Source organism: Physella acuta, unplaced genomic scaffold (assembly GCF_028476545.2).
Source record: "Physella acuta isolate Inbredline_101_S28 unplaced genomic scaffold, ASM2847654v3 ptg000020l, whole genome shotgun sequence".
NCBI classification, from domain to species: domain Eukaryota; kingdom Metazoa; phylum Mollusca; class Gastropoda; family Physidae; genus Physella; species Physella acuta.
Window position 1 is genome coordinate 358,035 of NW_026731540.1, and position 15,844 is coordinate 373,878.

Below are 15,844 nucleotides of genomic sequence, written 5' to 3' on the forward strand. Positions count from 1 at the left end.
TTATCTCCGATGACAATACAATAATATAATGCATCTTATATTCATTTAAGTTTTTTTTTAATTTAATTTAATTTTAAAAATACAACCCTTGATAATAAGGGTAGAGGGGTGTATAACAATATTAAATAAACGATCGATGATCAGCTAACAGAAGTTTTATTTATCTGCCGCTCAAGTCAACTCCCCACACATGGTGCCCATTAAAGTTACAATTATATGTAATTCATAAGTTAAACCGAATGGATATAAGATGACTATTTAACATTTAAGATTTACGTTTTCGTCGTTTGCTGTTAAAATCCACTCCTTCACAAGTGTTTACCAAAATTACTGTAAGCACTTAAAAAAAAGTCAAGTGAACAAAACACACACAAGCAGTGATATTTTAGGTAAATGAATGCATAATACATGGGCACATACAATTTTTCTTGTCGCAGTGAGGATGATATGTACCCTGCTAATTTTAGGAAAATAAGAAAAGTCCTGTGAAATAATTTCTGAATTGAGGGCAGCGTCATCAGCAAAAACAAATTAACGAATTAGGTCAAGCTTTCCGATTATTTTATATTTCATAACAACGAAAACGGGCTTCGTCTTACAGTTACTCTAAAGCTATTCTCAAAATAATGGAAAAGAAAATGCCAAAATGTGTAGGCGCTTGCACACATCTCTACTCTACACCGCACTTGATGTAAAAATGTTTAGAGACAGAGCCATCTAACAAGTCCATAACATTCATATTTCCTGAAAACAGACACAAATTTTAGCAGTTTAGGGAGCATCCAATTCCATCCTGCACAAAGTAAAGCACACTTTAACTGACCAATACTTTTTCTTACATAAAATGGTGGTGGAGGTGTAAGCCTAGTTTGGGTCGGAGGAGCTTCACTTGGTTCTCTTTCTCTCTGTCAATGCAGAGCTCTTCAGGTCACTTAAAATCACTTACTCGTTAAATTTTAGCGCTTCACTTTATGTTTGAAACTTAACGGAATTTAAAACTGTACCTACCACACCTGAACTTTAATGTTACTTTAAAATGTTTTGTTACTTTCGTTTAATTTTTGTCACTGATTTTCTTTAGGCTGGTCTGTTTCGCCTCGGGGGTAGGCTCCAGAAAAAAAACCGGGGAAAAAGACTTTTTAATGAATAAGCCTTTTTAATTAATTGTGTATGTATAAGTAAGGGTACTTAAGGGAAAATATTTGCATGTACCAGGGACTCTTCTGAAAATATGGTTGCCATGGAAACGGCGGCCATCTTGGAAAAAACTACCTTTTGTGGAGTTCTAAAATTTTCTAAAGTAACATATGAAACTTCTTGTTAGGTTATGTTAGGTTTGCCTGTCGTCCCTCCTGGGACATAGTCAGCTGTCAAGAGCTTTCCAGGCATCTCTGTCCATGGCTAGTCTCTCCAACTGTCCCCAGGTGTATCCGATCTTCTTGGTGTCTTCTTCCAGGTCACGTCTCCAGGTCTTTCTTGGTCTGCCTCTCCTCCTACTGCCTTGTGGATTCCAGGCCTGTCTTGTTATGCTGTATACAGGCTTCCTGAGTGTGTGGCCAATCCATTTCCATTTTCTCAATGGGATCTCTACTTCAACTGGCAGTTGATGTGTCCATTCGCAGGATCTTTCTGAGGCATGCGTTTATAAATGATTACATTTTCTTCTTATTTATAGCAGTTATTATCCATGTCTTAGCTCCATAGAGTAAAAACGGTTTTACTAGTGTGTTGAAGATCCGGATTTTTATCCCAAGGGTTGAATCTCCAGAACCCCAAACATTTGTAGTTGATTGAAGACTGCTCTTGTCTTTACTGCCCTTATTTTTATGTCTGCTTCTGTCCCACCTTGCTTATCAACAATATTTCCAAGGTAGGTAAATCTATCCACTTTTTCTAGGGCTTCTTCTGTCAATGCTATAGGTATGCTGTTTGATGCATTGACTTCTTGTACTAACACCAATAGAGTCAGCTGACTAGTTTTTGTAACCGAAAAACAGCTGCAGATATTTTTTTTCAAATTTTTGAAAAAATGTATGGTGAAATTCCATTGAATTTAGCATTAATTTCAAAGGAATTTCGCCGCCACGCCTAATTTTGAAAATAAAAAAAAACACATTCTGGATTGAGTTCTGTTACAAACACTAGCCAGCTGACTCTCTTAGTGTTAGTATAAGGAGAATCAATGGTTATATATCCGATATATATGTTAGTTTATGAATTTTATAACTCCAGAAAAGGATGATTTTTTCAAGATTGCAGTTGTTGCAACCATATTTTCAAAAAAGTCCCTGATGCATGGAACTATTTTCCCGTATTAAGTACCCTAACTTAGATATACACAAAGAAATCAATAAAATGTTTTAATTAAGAGGTTGTTTTTTTTCTGGAGCCTACATCCTTAATTTTGGTCACTGCTTCTCTCTAGGCTGGTATTTTTTCGCCTCGCTTTCCTCACTTTCCCCACCTTTCCACCAGAGGCGTAGCGAGAGGGGGGGGGGGGGCAGGGGGAGGACATATGTCCCCGGGCGCCGCAAAATTGAAAGTTTGAGGGGGGTGCAAATGAAAAGTTCGATGGGGGGTTCAAATCGAAAGTTTGAGGGAGGGGGGGGGGGCAAATGAAAAGTTCGAGGAGGGGGTGCAAATCGAAAGTTTGTCCCCGGGCGCCGGGAAGGGTCGCTACGCCTCTGGGGGGGGGGGGGGATCCCCTAAGGCAGCAAACGTTTTCATTTATCATGAAATCATTTTTTTTTAAAATCTAATAACACGTCAAATAGCATTTGAAATTTTGCTAATTGGGATTTCAAAGGGAAACGGGTATTTAGACATATTTAATTTTGTTCGCGAATTTGTTCTACATAATGCATTGATGTTCCATGACTGTGAAATTGAATTTTGATTTATTTTTGTTATTATTTTAAATTTTTTTTTTTATTTACTCTATTAATAAAATTTTAAAATTGTAATGGCTTTTTGTTTTCAATTTTTTTTTTAAATAACGAAAGTATCACACCTTTCTAACAAATGTATTTTTCCTCTGTTTATTAAACCTTTCTGTTAAGAAATATATTCTGTGGTGTCTTTATCCACCGGGTCTCTAAGCACAGTGGCCTGTTTGTACCAATATCCAGGAGCTTGTACTAACCAGTGGGAGGTGTCTTTACTGTGGAGAGTAATAATTTCAGCCCTGTAAGACTGTGGTCAGCCCTGTCACTATCCCCTCAGTGTGTGGTCAGCACTGTCACTAGCTTTGTCATAGTGTGGTTAGGGGTCATCCATTTATGACCTCCACACGCGGGGGGGGGGGGGGGGGGGATCCGAAAAAAACTAACTTTTGTGGACGCATATGGACTTGTATAAGGAAAAAAGTGGATTTTTGTGGACGAGGGGGGGGGGGGGGGTCCGAAATCCCAAAAAAATTGTGGACGTCATAAATGGATTACCCCTTAGCACTATTATCAGCCGGTTTATTTTCCTCCGTCTAGGGCCAGGTACCCAATCTGTGCTGGGTTGGCTCCAAAACTTCGCACGGACGGTGCGTTAGTAAATTCCCGCTAGACAACACCATCCCCACATTGTACGCCATAGACGACACAGATATTTCATGTTTGACGGCGGATTTTTACTTTTTAAATCAATATTTTGTCTGTAACACCATCATCATATTTTTTACACTAGCTTGTTAGATTACAGTTAACCCAAGGGAGGTAATATAATTCTACACATTGTTTTTCTACTTTACTTTGGTTAAGTCCCCTTTTCCATCTTTGTATTTTAACAATCGATTTTAGCTTATTGCCATGATACTAGTTTCCAGATAGAAGACACTGCTTACTCTATATTCTATATAAACAGAAATACCTCCTTAAGTATAAGATTAGCGCATTTGGCGTATGGTAGTGTGCGATCAAATTTTTATTAAAATACTCAACAAGTTGAATTTTAGATCAGTTTATTTATTTAAATAATGTCACAAAATATAAAAAAAATTATACAACAACTTTGAAAATGGAATGCATAATTTGGATTTCAACTGGCAATTGTTGGCACATGTTTTAGTTGTATCTAAATTTGCGGACAAATTCTTTCAACTGGCAATTCTTGGCACATGTTTTAGTTGTATCTAAATTTGCGGACAAATTCTCCTTTGCCTTTGGGCGACCTGATCTCCAATGTAGGACGACCGTTGCTACTTCCGTTCCTCACTGTGATTCGGTGGTTTCCGACAGTTCCAGTTTTGCCACTGATTTTCCCGCCAAAAGACTTGACGTTATCTGGACGGAACTTGTTGAAGTCACGCAAGGCATCGTTGTAGTTGCCAGATCTGAAAGATACAACTTGTTTTAGTTTGTATGGAAAGGGTATCTTGATTTTATTGTATTTTTAGTTTTACTTTTTTAATATAATAATATAAACATTTTTGTGTAAATAAATAGATTAAACCTTTTACTGTAGAGTATATTCTTTAAAAAACATTTAATATTTTAATTTATTTGATTTGAGAACGTAATTTCACTAACATATGGCAATGATAATATTGAAACTAAACGAATTCCATGTGGTGCTAGCGTGCCATTACCATCACCATTAGTTGTAGTTTAACGAGAGACAGATTTCATTTTGGTAGTCGATAGGGAGATGAGTTTGATAACCCACCTCTAATAGCCACCCACCCCCACCACAACCATCTACCTGTGTTGACGCACCTGTTATATAACCCCCATCCCCCCCCCGTCCCTGTCTGCTTAACCCACCTCTGGTACTGCCTAGTGACACGAGATCCACTTGTAGACACCCTGCCGGCCGTGGAACCTTTGAACAACGACCTGCCGGCCTGGAAGAGGCGGGCAGCGATTCCAATCCAGCGCTTCCTCCTGGTCTGTTGCTTTCTCTCGGAGATTTCTTTCTTGGCCACCCAGATGTCTGCAATGGTGAGTGTAAAGCGGGACTTAAAGCAACAGGTATTGTGATAGACATTAGTTACACAAACTAATGGAAAGCTATATTTAGAGGCCTTTACTAGGTTGGATGATAATAGAACATCAGTATGTTTTAATAAGTAGATTTATAATCAACTTTCAGTTAATTTTTTTTTTGGTAGAAATAAAATCGAATCTCTGTAGTTTTTGTTTAGTAAAATAAGCATTAAATATTATAAGATTTTACAAACTATGTCTAAAATCGCCTCTCACCAATTTTATAAGATTTTACAAAGTATGTCTAAAATCGACTCACCGATATCATATTTGACTCTATTGTCGTCATCTTCTAGCAAGTCACGAATTTCATCGACGGTCAGATTGCAAAGAGCGATGCCATCAAATTCAGTCGCATCGTCGATCTTATCATCGCCAAAAACAGCATCACCATCATCATCCGAGTCGTAGACCTGGTTGTCGTCTGGTTGACTTGTGGTCCCGTTGCTGACGTCAGCAGAGGCGGCTTGAGTTGCGAAGGCAAGAACAGCAACTCCAACCAGCAGACACAGCAACAGCTTCGATGCCATGATCAAGTTTTACTGTAGCTGGTAGTTTTATCAAGTCTCAGCACAGCTTGTGTGGTCCGAAGATTTCTTGTAGCTAGTAGATGTAGAACGTTATCGTGCAAGAACCGGAGTGTCGTCTGTCTCTTGTCAGGTCCCAAGATTTCTTGCGATGCGTAGCTTTGAGATGCCGGCACAGCCAACTTGTCCCACATCGGATGACGGAGAGCTTTATACATGACGAAGGTCCGGATCTGGAAATCCTGCAGGCTGAGACCCGGATGTTTTCCACAGCGACAGCGACTTTCCCCGGATATTTCCGACTGACCAAAATGTAAATCGTCATGTCAAACATTCTGCGGCCTCATGACATCTCCGTGATTTACTATCTAAGAAATTTATTCCGGAATCTTAAACTAATTTTAGAACAAACGTATATCGTGAGCAAGTTCCAAACAAAAAATATCCTATTTGTTTTTTGTGAAACCCGGATTATTTTCACCCTTGTCATATTTCTAATTGCTAAACCATTCAAAAATCATTTCCGAAATCATTTCAAAACTTTACTGCGTTCAATTATGGATAATAGGAAAAATCACGCAAATATGAGTCATTAAAATGTTTGCAGTATATTCCTCTTTGTACTTCGCCGGATTTAAATGTCTCTATCAGTTCAGGCTTACACTACGAATCACTACAAGATTAGAGGACTCATTGTTAATTGCGCTCTTACTTAAAGAGCAAACTTGTACAGTCAAATTCATTTTTTTTTAAGTTACATTCTGACAAGTGCTGAAAATTTTATTATTTACTTTTAAAGAAAGAAAAAAAAAATTCAAGACTTTTTCCTTTCCTTGTTCAGCCAAGCTTCAGGTCTATCCAGCCAGAAGTTGTAACCTTTTCTCCACATAAAACGTTTTATGGTCCCACAGAGTAAACATGTCACAACTTTATGTGTTTCTTTTTTACTTCTTAATCTTATTCTGCATGTATGACCTGACACAAGGACTATATTACAACTTTTGCAGAATGTTCTTTTTATCGAAGTTTGTATTCTGATCACATGTTTTTCTGCAACAGTCCTCATAGTGGATATTTAATACCGTCACAGATCATGATTTTTTTATGTTTTGTTTCAATACTAGCTTTGCTGCTGTCAAATTCGTAATCAATGTTACTCGTTCATTGAAACCATGTTCATATATAAGTTACAGTTGAACCACTGGACGTTTAACACAAAGACATGTCTGAGCACGGTGTATGTGTAAACATTGTGATTTTCTTTTATTTAACAAGAAACCATTACAGCCTGTATCTTGCATGTAGCGCGGCCTGATTTTAAATGGTTGGTAGAAGGGCGTTCAAGTTACCGTGACAAATTTAATTTGATTAGATTCTGCTTTTGTTGTGTAGCTTGTACCTGTGAAATAGTTGCGTAGTTAAGGCCCCTTAGCCTCAGCCCAACTGACAGAAAAACACGGGGGTCAACACGATATGAGTCACTGAACACCTGACCTGTTTTCCAGAGAAGTGGATCACTGCCACATTTACCTGTGTCTAACCTGGTGACGTGGCTATTTGAATCTACCAAACTTTGCTTTAACGACCTAAATAATCATTATGTTTACATTTTTCGAGAGAGAGAGAGCACTCATTTACCTGATCCTCGCCCTACCCACATCGTTTAGTTATTCTGATTGAAATCCTTCATTATTCACACTGCTCATTATTCAGTGCACATCGTTCACAGTGCACATTATTCACACTGCTCATTATTCATACTGCTCATTATTCACACTGCTCATTATTCACACAGCTCATTATTCACACTGCTCATTATTCACACAGCTCATTATTCACACGGCTCATTATTCACACGGCTCATTATTCACACGGCTCATTATTCACACTGCTCATTATTCACACAGCTCATTATTCACACGGCTCATTATTCACACGGCTCATTATTCACACTGCTCATTATTCACACACAGCTCATTATTCACACGGCTCATTATTCCCACACAGCTCATTATTCAGTGCACATCATTCACAGTGCACATTATTCACACTGCTCATTATTCACACGGCTCATTATTCACACACAGCTCATTATTCACACGGCTCATTATTCACACAGCTCATTATTCAGTGCACATCATTCACAGTGCACATTATTCACACTACTCATTATTCACACTGCTCATTATTCACACGGCTCATTATTCACAAACAGCTCATTATTCACACGGCTCATTATTCAGTGCACATCATTCACAGTGCACATTATTCACACTACTCATTATTCACACGGCTCATTATTCACACGGCTCATTATTCACACGGCTCATTATTCACACTGCTCATTATTCACACTGCTCATTATTCACACTGATGAGTACATTTCCTCCTTGCTATCTTCACAGGTAAAAGAATATAATGTTATCTGTGTCCCCCCCCCTCCTTCGGTTGGAAAATGTAGCCCCCCCCCCCCCCCACTGAAAATTTTAAGTGCCCCCCCCCCCCTCCAAGAGGAAAACATCTGAAATAAACACTGTTTAGTGTAAGTCTAGTAGTCTTCACATTTAGTGTAAGTGCTAACACTCTTCAAATTGACTTATATTCTAACAACCTACACATGAATGGACTCTAATAATCTATACGTTGCTCTACACCTAAGATTACTGAGTAATTTAAAACATTAACTAATTGTCCTTTAAAGACATATTTTACTCATAACATATTATTTCGGTCGACTAAAACATATTTTTGTGGTAAATGGTTTGGGGACGTAGAGTCTGGAATTTGAGAACCATTGGTTAGACCAGGGTCAAGGCGTCATGGCATGCATGTTTCATTCAAAACAGCAGTGTGGGTTATTTCGGTAATTGCGTAGGGAACGTAGGTCGAAACTTTCCACACTTTTCCAGGATGTAAACTAGTTTCATAGACACAAACCGTAAAACCTCGCTTTTTTCCGTTTGTTTCCGTGTCAGACAACAAACTGTGGATGTACGGTAAACACGCTAAAACAGGAACCGCGTGAAAGATTGGGGTAGTGTAGTAAACAAGTTAACAAGTTATGACTAGTGGCGCCCCATTGAAGACTGGAGTACTGTAGTTAACAAGTTATGACTAGTGGCGCCCCATTGAAGATTGGGTTACTATAGTAAACAAGTTATGACTAGTGGCGCCCCATTGAAGATGGGGGTACTAAAGTAAACAAGTTATGACTAGTCGCGCCCCATTGAAGATTGGGTTACTATAGTAAACAAGTTATGACTAGTGGCGCCCCATTGAAGATTGGGTTACTATAGTAAACAAGTTATGACTAGTGGCGCCCCATTGAAGATGGGGGTACTAAAGTAAACAAGTTATGACTAGTCGCGCCCCATTGAAGATAGGGGTACTAAAGTAAACAAGTTATGACTAGTGGCGCCCCATTGAAGATTGGGGTACTAAAGTAAACAATGTATGACTAGTGGCGCCCCATTGAAGACTGGGGTAGTGTAGTTAACAAGTTATGACTAGTGGCGCCCCATTGAAGATTGGGTTACTATAGTAAACAAGTTATGACTAGTGGCGCCCCATTGAAGATGGGGGTACTAAAGTAAACAAGTTATGACTAGTCGCGCCCCATTGAAGATAGGGGTACTAAAGTAAACAAGTTATGACTAGTGGCGCCCCATTGAAGATTGGGGTACTAAAGTAAACAAGTTATGACTAGTGGCGCCCCATTGAAGATTGGGTTACTGTAGTAAACAAGTTATGACTAGTGGCGCCCCATTGAAGATGGGGGTACTAAAGTAAACAAGTTATGACTAGTGGCGCCCCATTGAAGATAGGGGTACTAAAGTAAACAAGTTATGACTAGTGGCGCCCCATTGAAGATTGGGGTACTAAAGTAAACAAGTTATGACTAGTGGCGCCCCATTGAAGATGGGGGTACTAAAGTAAACAAGTTATGACTAGTGGCGCCCCATTGAAGATAGGGGTACTAAAGTAAACAAGTTATGACTAGTGGCGCCCCATTGAAGATTGGGGTACTAAAGTAAACAAGTTATGACTAGTGGCGCCCCATTGAAGATTGGGTTACTGTAGTAAACAAGTTATGACTAGTGGCGCCCCATTGAAGATGGGGGTACTAAAGTAAACAAGTTATGACTAGTCGCGCCCCATTGAAGATAGGGGTACTAAAGTAAACAAGTTATGACTAGTGGCGCCCCATTGAAGATTGGGGTACTAAAGTAAACAAGTTATGACTAGTGGCGCCCCATTGAAGATTGGGTTACTGTAGTAAACAAGTTATGACTAGTGGCGCCCCATTGAAGATGGGGGTACTAAAGTAAACAAGTTATGACTAGTGGCGCCCCATTGAAGATAGGGGTACTAAAGTAAACAAGTTATGACTAGTGGCGCCCCATTGAAGATTGGGGTACTAAAGTAAACAAGTTATGACTAGTGGCGCCCCATTGAAGATTGGGGTACTAAAGTAAACAAGTTATGACTAGTGGCGCCCCATTGAAGATTGGGGTACTAAAGTAAACAAGTTATGGCTGTTGGCGCCCCATTAAAGATTGGGCTGTTATGATTGGTGGCGCCCCATTGAAGATTGGGGTACTAAAGTAAACAAGTTATGACTAGTGGCGCCCCATTGAAGATTGGGGTACTGAAGTAAACAAGTTATGACTGGTGGCGCCCCATTAAAAATTGGGTTGTTATGACTGGTGGCGCCCCATTAAAGATTGGGGTACTATAGTAAACAAGTTATGACTAGTGGCGCCCCATTGACGACTGGGTTACTGTAGTAAATAATTTATGACTAGTGGCGCCCCATTGACGACTGGGTTACTGTAGTAAACAATTTATGACTAGTGGCGCCCCATTGACGACAGGGGTACTGTAGTAAACAATTTATGACTAGTGGTGCCCGCTATCCGTGTTCATTTCAGTCACTCATGTTGACAAAATGTAGGTCAAATACGACACCTAGAGAGAGGCTTCTCAAAACATTATGTCGCATGAACCGTCGCCAAATGGCCATTTGGCTTAGGCCATTTCATCAATTAAACAATTATAGGATATACTAGACTACCCGTTATCTAGTTGGATAACTGTGGGTTTCGGGGGGTCATCCATAAATGACATCACGTCTGCCAGCACTTATCATCCCAAAATAACCAGACCCCACATTCAAAAAGACGTTTTTTATAATTTAAAACTCTACTAAACTCTACTTCACCTGCCCAGTGCCCCGCCAAGTCTCAGACATATTTGTATTTAAAAAAAAAACGATTCCGGCCGAGCATGGCTCCGACCACACTATCCATTCATATGCTGAGAACATAGAAACAGTTGAACTCTACTTCACCTGCCCTATGCCTCGCGAGGTCCTGATAGTCAACCTTATCATTCACATACAGGCCTAAAGAAAAAATATTTGAACATTATTGTAAAAAGTATACCATTTAACTATTACTATAGTCAATGTTCTAAACTTTTATAATAAATATAGTTAATCTACCTATGAATATATCAAAAGATTAATTAACGGCTTTAAATTAGTTAGTAATTAACAGTGTGTTCAAGAAAGAACAATATTTACAACCCAAAATCCTTTTTTACAACTCTACATATAATGCAGATTCTCCCCAATAACAAATAAAAAAAACAAACCAACAAAAAAATGAGTTATCAAACGTCACTATTCAGTCAAAATTAAGCCATTGTTCTAAATTTTAAAAAAAATGTGGTTAATCTACCTATGAATAAATCAATAAATTAATTAACGTCTTTAAATAAATGTGTGATTAACAGTCTGTCTGCAATAAAAAATTGTTCTCTACCTACATACTATTTTACAGCCCCCCATATTGAGCAGTTTCCTTACAGTACGAAATCAGACAAACAAATAAATATTCAAACATGTAAACAAAGTTGAGTTTTAGTAGTATTAGATATTAAAAAAAGAGGATGGCGCATGGTTCTATATGTCCTGGGCCTTTTTCGTCGCGAACCATATATAAATCAAGCTTACTTAAAATGGGTAATGCTTTAACGTGTATTTAGAAATCGTTTTGTGTAAGCGTAAAACGCAATGTACCTATAATTCACAATATAATATGAAGCATACAAGCAAACTTTAACATGAAAACGTCAAGAAATAAGACAAGAGGTTAATGTTTGACCAGTTCAACTGACACAAAAATCAATCTACCTGACCGGATGGGTTTTCAGTAAAAACATACTTGCTACTGAAAATAAAAACATTGGCAGACATGCTTTAGCTTGTCTAGTATTTTATCACAGAGTTGTACTTCTGAACAGTTGGATGTAGCTAGCCAGAGGCGTAGCGAGGAGGGTGGCGGGGGGGGGGGGCGCACTGGTGACACCTTTTGGGGGGGGGGGGGGTGACACCAAGGCAAAAAATAGCAAAATATATACAAACAAATGATAATTCCTCTTAATTAAGTGATTAGTTAGAGTGTTAAATAGTCTTTTAAGAGCAAATTTGACAAATTTCGACAAGCGTGGAGTGGGGGGTGACACCATTAAGTACCGCACCGGGTGACACCCGACCTCGCTACGCCACTGGCTGTAGCTGCTGTATAGCTCTAATTCAATAAATCCTGAAATATGATCGTATGGGTCATTTGTGAACTGTTTTAATTCCCCCAAATTGCTGGTAATCTGCTGAGTGTTATTTTGCTCGTGTGAGGTAGCTTTATCTATGATTGCTTTAGCTTCTTCTTCTTCTTCGTTCTTAATTTTTAGTGTTGGGAGGGATCGAGCCTTATCTGCATGAGGGTTTGAACTCGAGACTTTTCGGTTTAGCAACCATGAGCTTTGCCGACTCGACCGTGCTTCCATCACAATTAAGGATTACGTGTCAACTGGTTTTGCGCCATTGAGGCCATTGACTCCGATTTCAGCCTGCTTTTCTTTTTGGATTTGCTTCCATAGCCTTTGTCCAACCAAGAACAAACTACAAGGCAGCAGTTGTTTGATTTTGGAGTTGTCTCTCCTAGAAGAGTGGCTGTCCCCAGCTAACGAGCCTCATCTGCATGAGGGTTCGAACTCGAGACTTTTCGGTTTAGCAACCATGAGCTTTACCGACTCGACCACGCCGACCCCATTTTTGCTCTAGCGTTAAGTGTAAATAAACTTGATGTTGTAGAATGGAATACAATCTCACACGTCTTTGTTTTGTTTTATAAGGGCAAGCTGTCCTAAGTCACTGCAGAAAATGTTTTCCATATCAGATTTTTTTTATATTCTTTCAATCATAATAACAAAAGAAAAACAACCATTTATCAAAGAGAAATTAAAAATATATTTATTGAAAGAAGAACATTGAAATTTATAAGATATCCTTTTTAATACTGAAAATAAATATAAAAATTAACACATCGATATTTGGTCTTCATCAGATTGAAGAAACTACAAATTTATGAAATTATTTATGATTGTTTTAGTAGAAGTCAATGCATTGTTTTCCAACTTCAGTATACAGAATAAACCTGCGGTAAAATGTCCCGAATTCAGGAAAACCCTCAGCATTACTTGTTATTGTAGCGGAACTTCCGGACAAATTCTCCGTTGCCCTTGGGTGACCTAATTTCCAGCGTGGGACTTCCGTTGCTGCTGCCGTTCCTGACGGTGATTCTGTGGTTCCCCATAGTTCCTGTCTGACCACTGACCTTACCGTTGAAAGTTTTGACGTTAATGGGGCTGAATCTGTTGAAGTCCCGTACGGCGTCTTGGTAGTTGCCGGGCCTGCGGGGAGCGGTGGGGGGGGGGGGAGATGTAGTGTTTATGTTTAGCCCATGTACAGAGTAAAGCACAAAAGAGGCGATGGATAGAAAACGACATCGCACTGTAAAGGTGAATAACGTGAGTGCTAACCCGACACTCGCAAGTTCGGCTTATAGTCTCCAGCATAAAGTACCTTCCTCAGTCCAATTAGGGCGTTGTTGTTTTCTTGTAAGCCTGTCTCATATTGGGAGAGTACATGCGGCTTAGGGTTAAACTGAGCACGCTATCTCAACTTTGTCTGGTCTTTTGATCGCCAGATTTGTAACAGTAACTTTACTGTAGTCTATTGACCGTCAGATTTGTAAAAGTAACTTGACTGTATTTTATTGATCGCCAGATTTGTAACAGTAACTTGACTGCCGACAGCAACCAACGAGTTCTTATGTAACATTGCTATTTTCATTAAAATAATCCATTGCTTAACCTAGGTCAAGCTATAACTCTCTAACACATCGCCGTCCGACTAATTACAAACGAAACATTGGTTGAATATTATCAACCTACTCAATTTTAACAAATAATAGAAATGTACTTATACTTTGATCATGTATAAATTTAAAGTTTATTTAATAGTTGTTTTTTTATGGTTAATTAATTTAGTTAATGATAGATAGATAAAACTCAATAATTAAAGCCAGCCAATGTAACCTTGACCTCTCACCTCTGGTACTGTCTGGTGACACGAGCACCGCTTGAGGTCACCCTGCCAGCCGTGGACCCTCGGAACAGTGCACGTGCGGCCTCGAAGACTAGCCTCGGCAACTGGCGCTTCTGTCTGGTGTCCCGTACACGAGATTTCCTTTTGAGAATGTCCAGCTTACCTACAAGGATGTCTGCATGGCAGGGAAGCATATGACATTTGTATGTCATAGGGAACATGTCATTTAGATGTCATAGGGAACATGTTATTTAGATGTCATAGAGAACATGTCATTTAGATGTCATAGAGAACATGTCATTAAGTTGCCAAAGGGAACATGTCATTTAGATGTCATAGAGAACATGTCATTAAGTTGCCATAGGGAACATGTCATTTAGATCTCATAGAGAACATGTCATTAAGACCAGACAGAACACACGACATTCAGATGTCATAGAGAGCATGTCATTTAGACCTCGAAGAGACCATGTCATTTAGAGCTCACAGAACCAATGTCATTTAGACCTCACAGAGAACATGCCATTATCTCACTACATTATCTCACTACATTATCTCACTCCACTATCTCACTACATTACCTCACTACATTATCTCACTACATGACCTCACTACATTATCTCACTACAATATCTCAAAAATTATCTCACAAAAATATCTCACAAAATTATCTCACTACATTACCTCACTACATTACCTCACTACATTATCTCACCACATTATCTCTCAAACTACATTACGTCACTACATTACCTCACTATATTATCTCACTACATTATCATACTACATTAGCTCACTACACTATCTCACTACATTTTCTTACTACATTACCTCAAAAAATTATTTCACTACATTATCTCACTACATTATCTCACTACATTATCTCACTACATTATCTCACTACATTATCTCACTACATTATCTCACTACATTACCTCACTACCTAATCTCACTACATTATCTCACTACATTATCTCACTACATTATCTCACTACATTATCTCACCACATTATCTCACTACATTACCTCACTGCATTATCTCACTACATTATCTCTCCACATTATTTCATCACATTATCTCACCACATTGTCTCACCACATTATTTCACTACATTATCTCGATACATTATCTCACTACATTAGGATGACACTGTTTAAGAGATGCCTCACCTAGTTCCGCCATGACCCTGTTGTCGACATCTTCCATCAGATCGTGAAGCTCATCTCTAGTCAAATCTTTCAGTGCGATGCCGTCAATTTCAGTGGCACCGTCGATCTTATCATCGCCAAACACGTCACCGTTATCATCTTTCGTGTCGTCGACCAGGTTCTTGCCCTTGGTGCCGTAGCTCACGTCTCTAGGGGCGGCCTGAGCTGTTAAGGCAAGAACAGCAACTACAACCAGCAGACACAGCAACAGCTTCAATGCCATGGTTACGATGCACGGCCTAGTTGTATCAGGTCTCAGCACAGCTTGTCTGCTCCAAAGATTGCTTGTAGCTTGTAGCATGTGTGTGAGGATGCCGTCTGTCAAGCTGGCATCAATTTATACTCACCCAGACATCCGTGTCTGCGAACACCAGGAAGTAAAATTGAGTACGCTGTTAAAATTTCCCCCGGATCTAGACAATGGATGGGTGGGGATTTTTGTTAAGTGTAGCTAATTAAACGTCCTAAATATGTAACAGGGAAGCGTGGTGTGAAATTAGTCTTGGCTGCACATATCGTCAAAACATTGGAGGGATTTTAACAACCGTATATTGGAGGGGGGGGGCATGTTGCGAATGTTCCAGATCAACGTGTATAGCTACGTGCCCAAACATGTAAATAAGCATAATTTACCTTGCCATTTTTTGTTTGAGAAAGTCTATGCTATATGAAATGAAATAATA

At 39.2% G+C, this 15,844-nt stretch overlaps 2 protein-coding genes across 2 annotated transcripts; both read right to left on the minus strand.

Moving 5' to 3' along the window:
* Positions 1 to 4,088: 4,088 nt before the first annotated feature.
* On the minus strand, positions 4,089 to 5,667 carry LOC131940044 (uncharacterized). Its single transcript, XM_059298587.1, has 3 exons — positions 5,233 to 5,667; positions 4,752 to 4,920; positions 4,089 to 4,321 (listed from the first exon to the last, which is right to left on the minus strand). The coding sequence occupies exons 1-3, from the start codon at positions 5,501 to 5,503 to the stop codon at positions 4,111 to 4,113; spliced, it is 651 nt and encodes a 216-aa protein (XP_059154570.1). The 5' UTR covers positions 5,504 to 5,667; the 3' UTR covers positions 4,089 to 4,110.
* Positions 5,668 to 12,794: 7,127 nt separating this feature from the next.
* On the minus strand, positions 12,795 to 15,557 carry LOC131939931 (uncharacterized). The gene is made up of 3 exons (XM_059298466.1): positions 15,123 to 15,557; positions 13,956 to 14,127; positions 12,795 to 13,255 (listed from the first exon to the last, which is right to left on the minus strand). Exons 1-3 carry the CDS (start codon positions 15,460 to 15,462, stop codon positions 13,039 to 13,041), a joined length of 729 nt encoding a protein of 242 aa, XP_059154449.1. The 5' UTR covers positions 15,463 to 15,557; the 3' UTR covers positions 12,795 to 13,038.
* Positions 15,558 to 15,844: the final 287 nt, after the last annotated feature.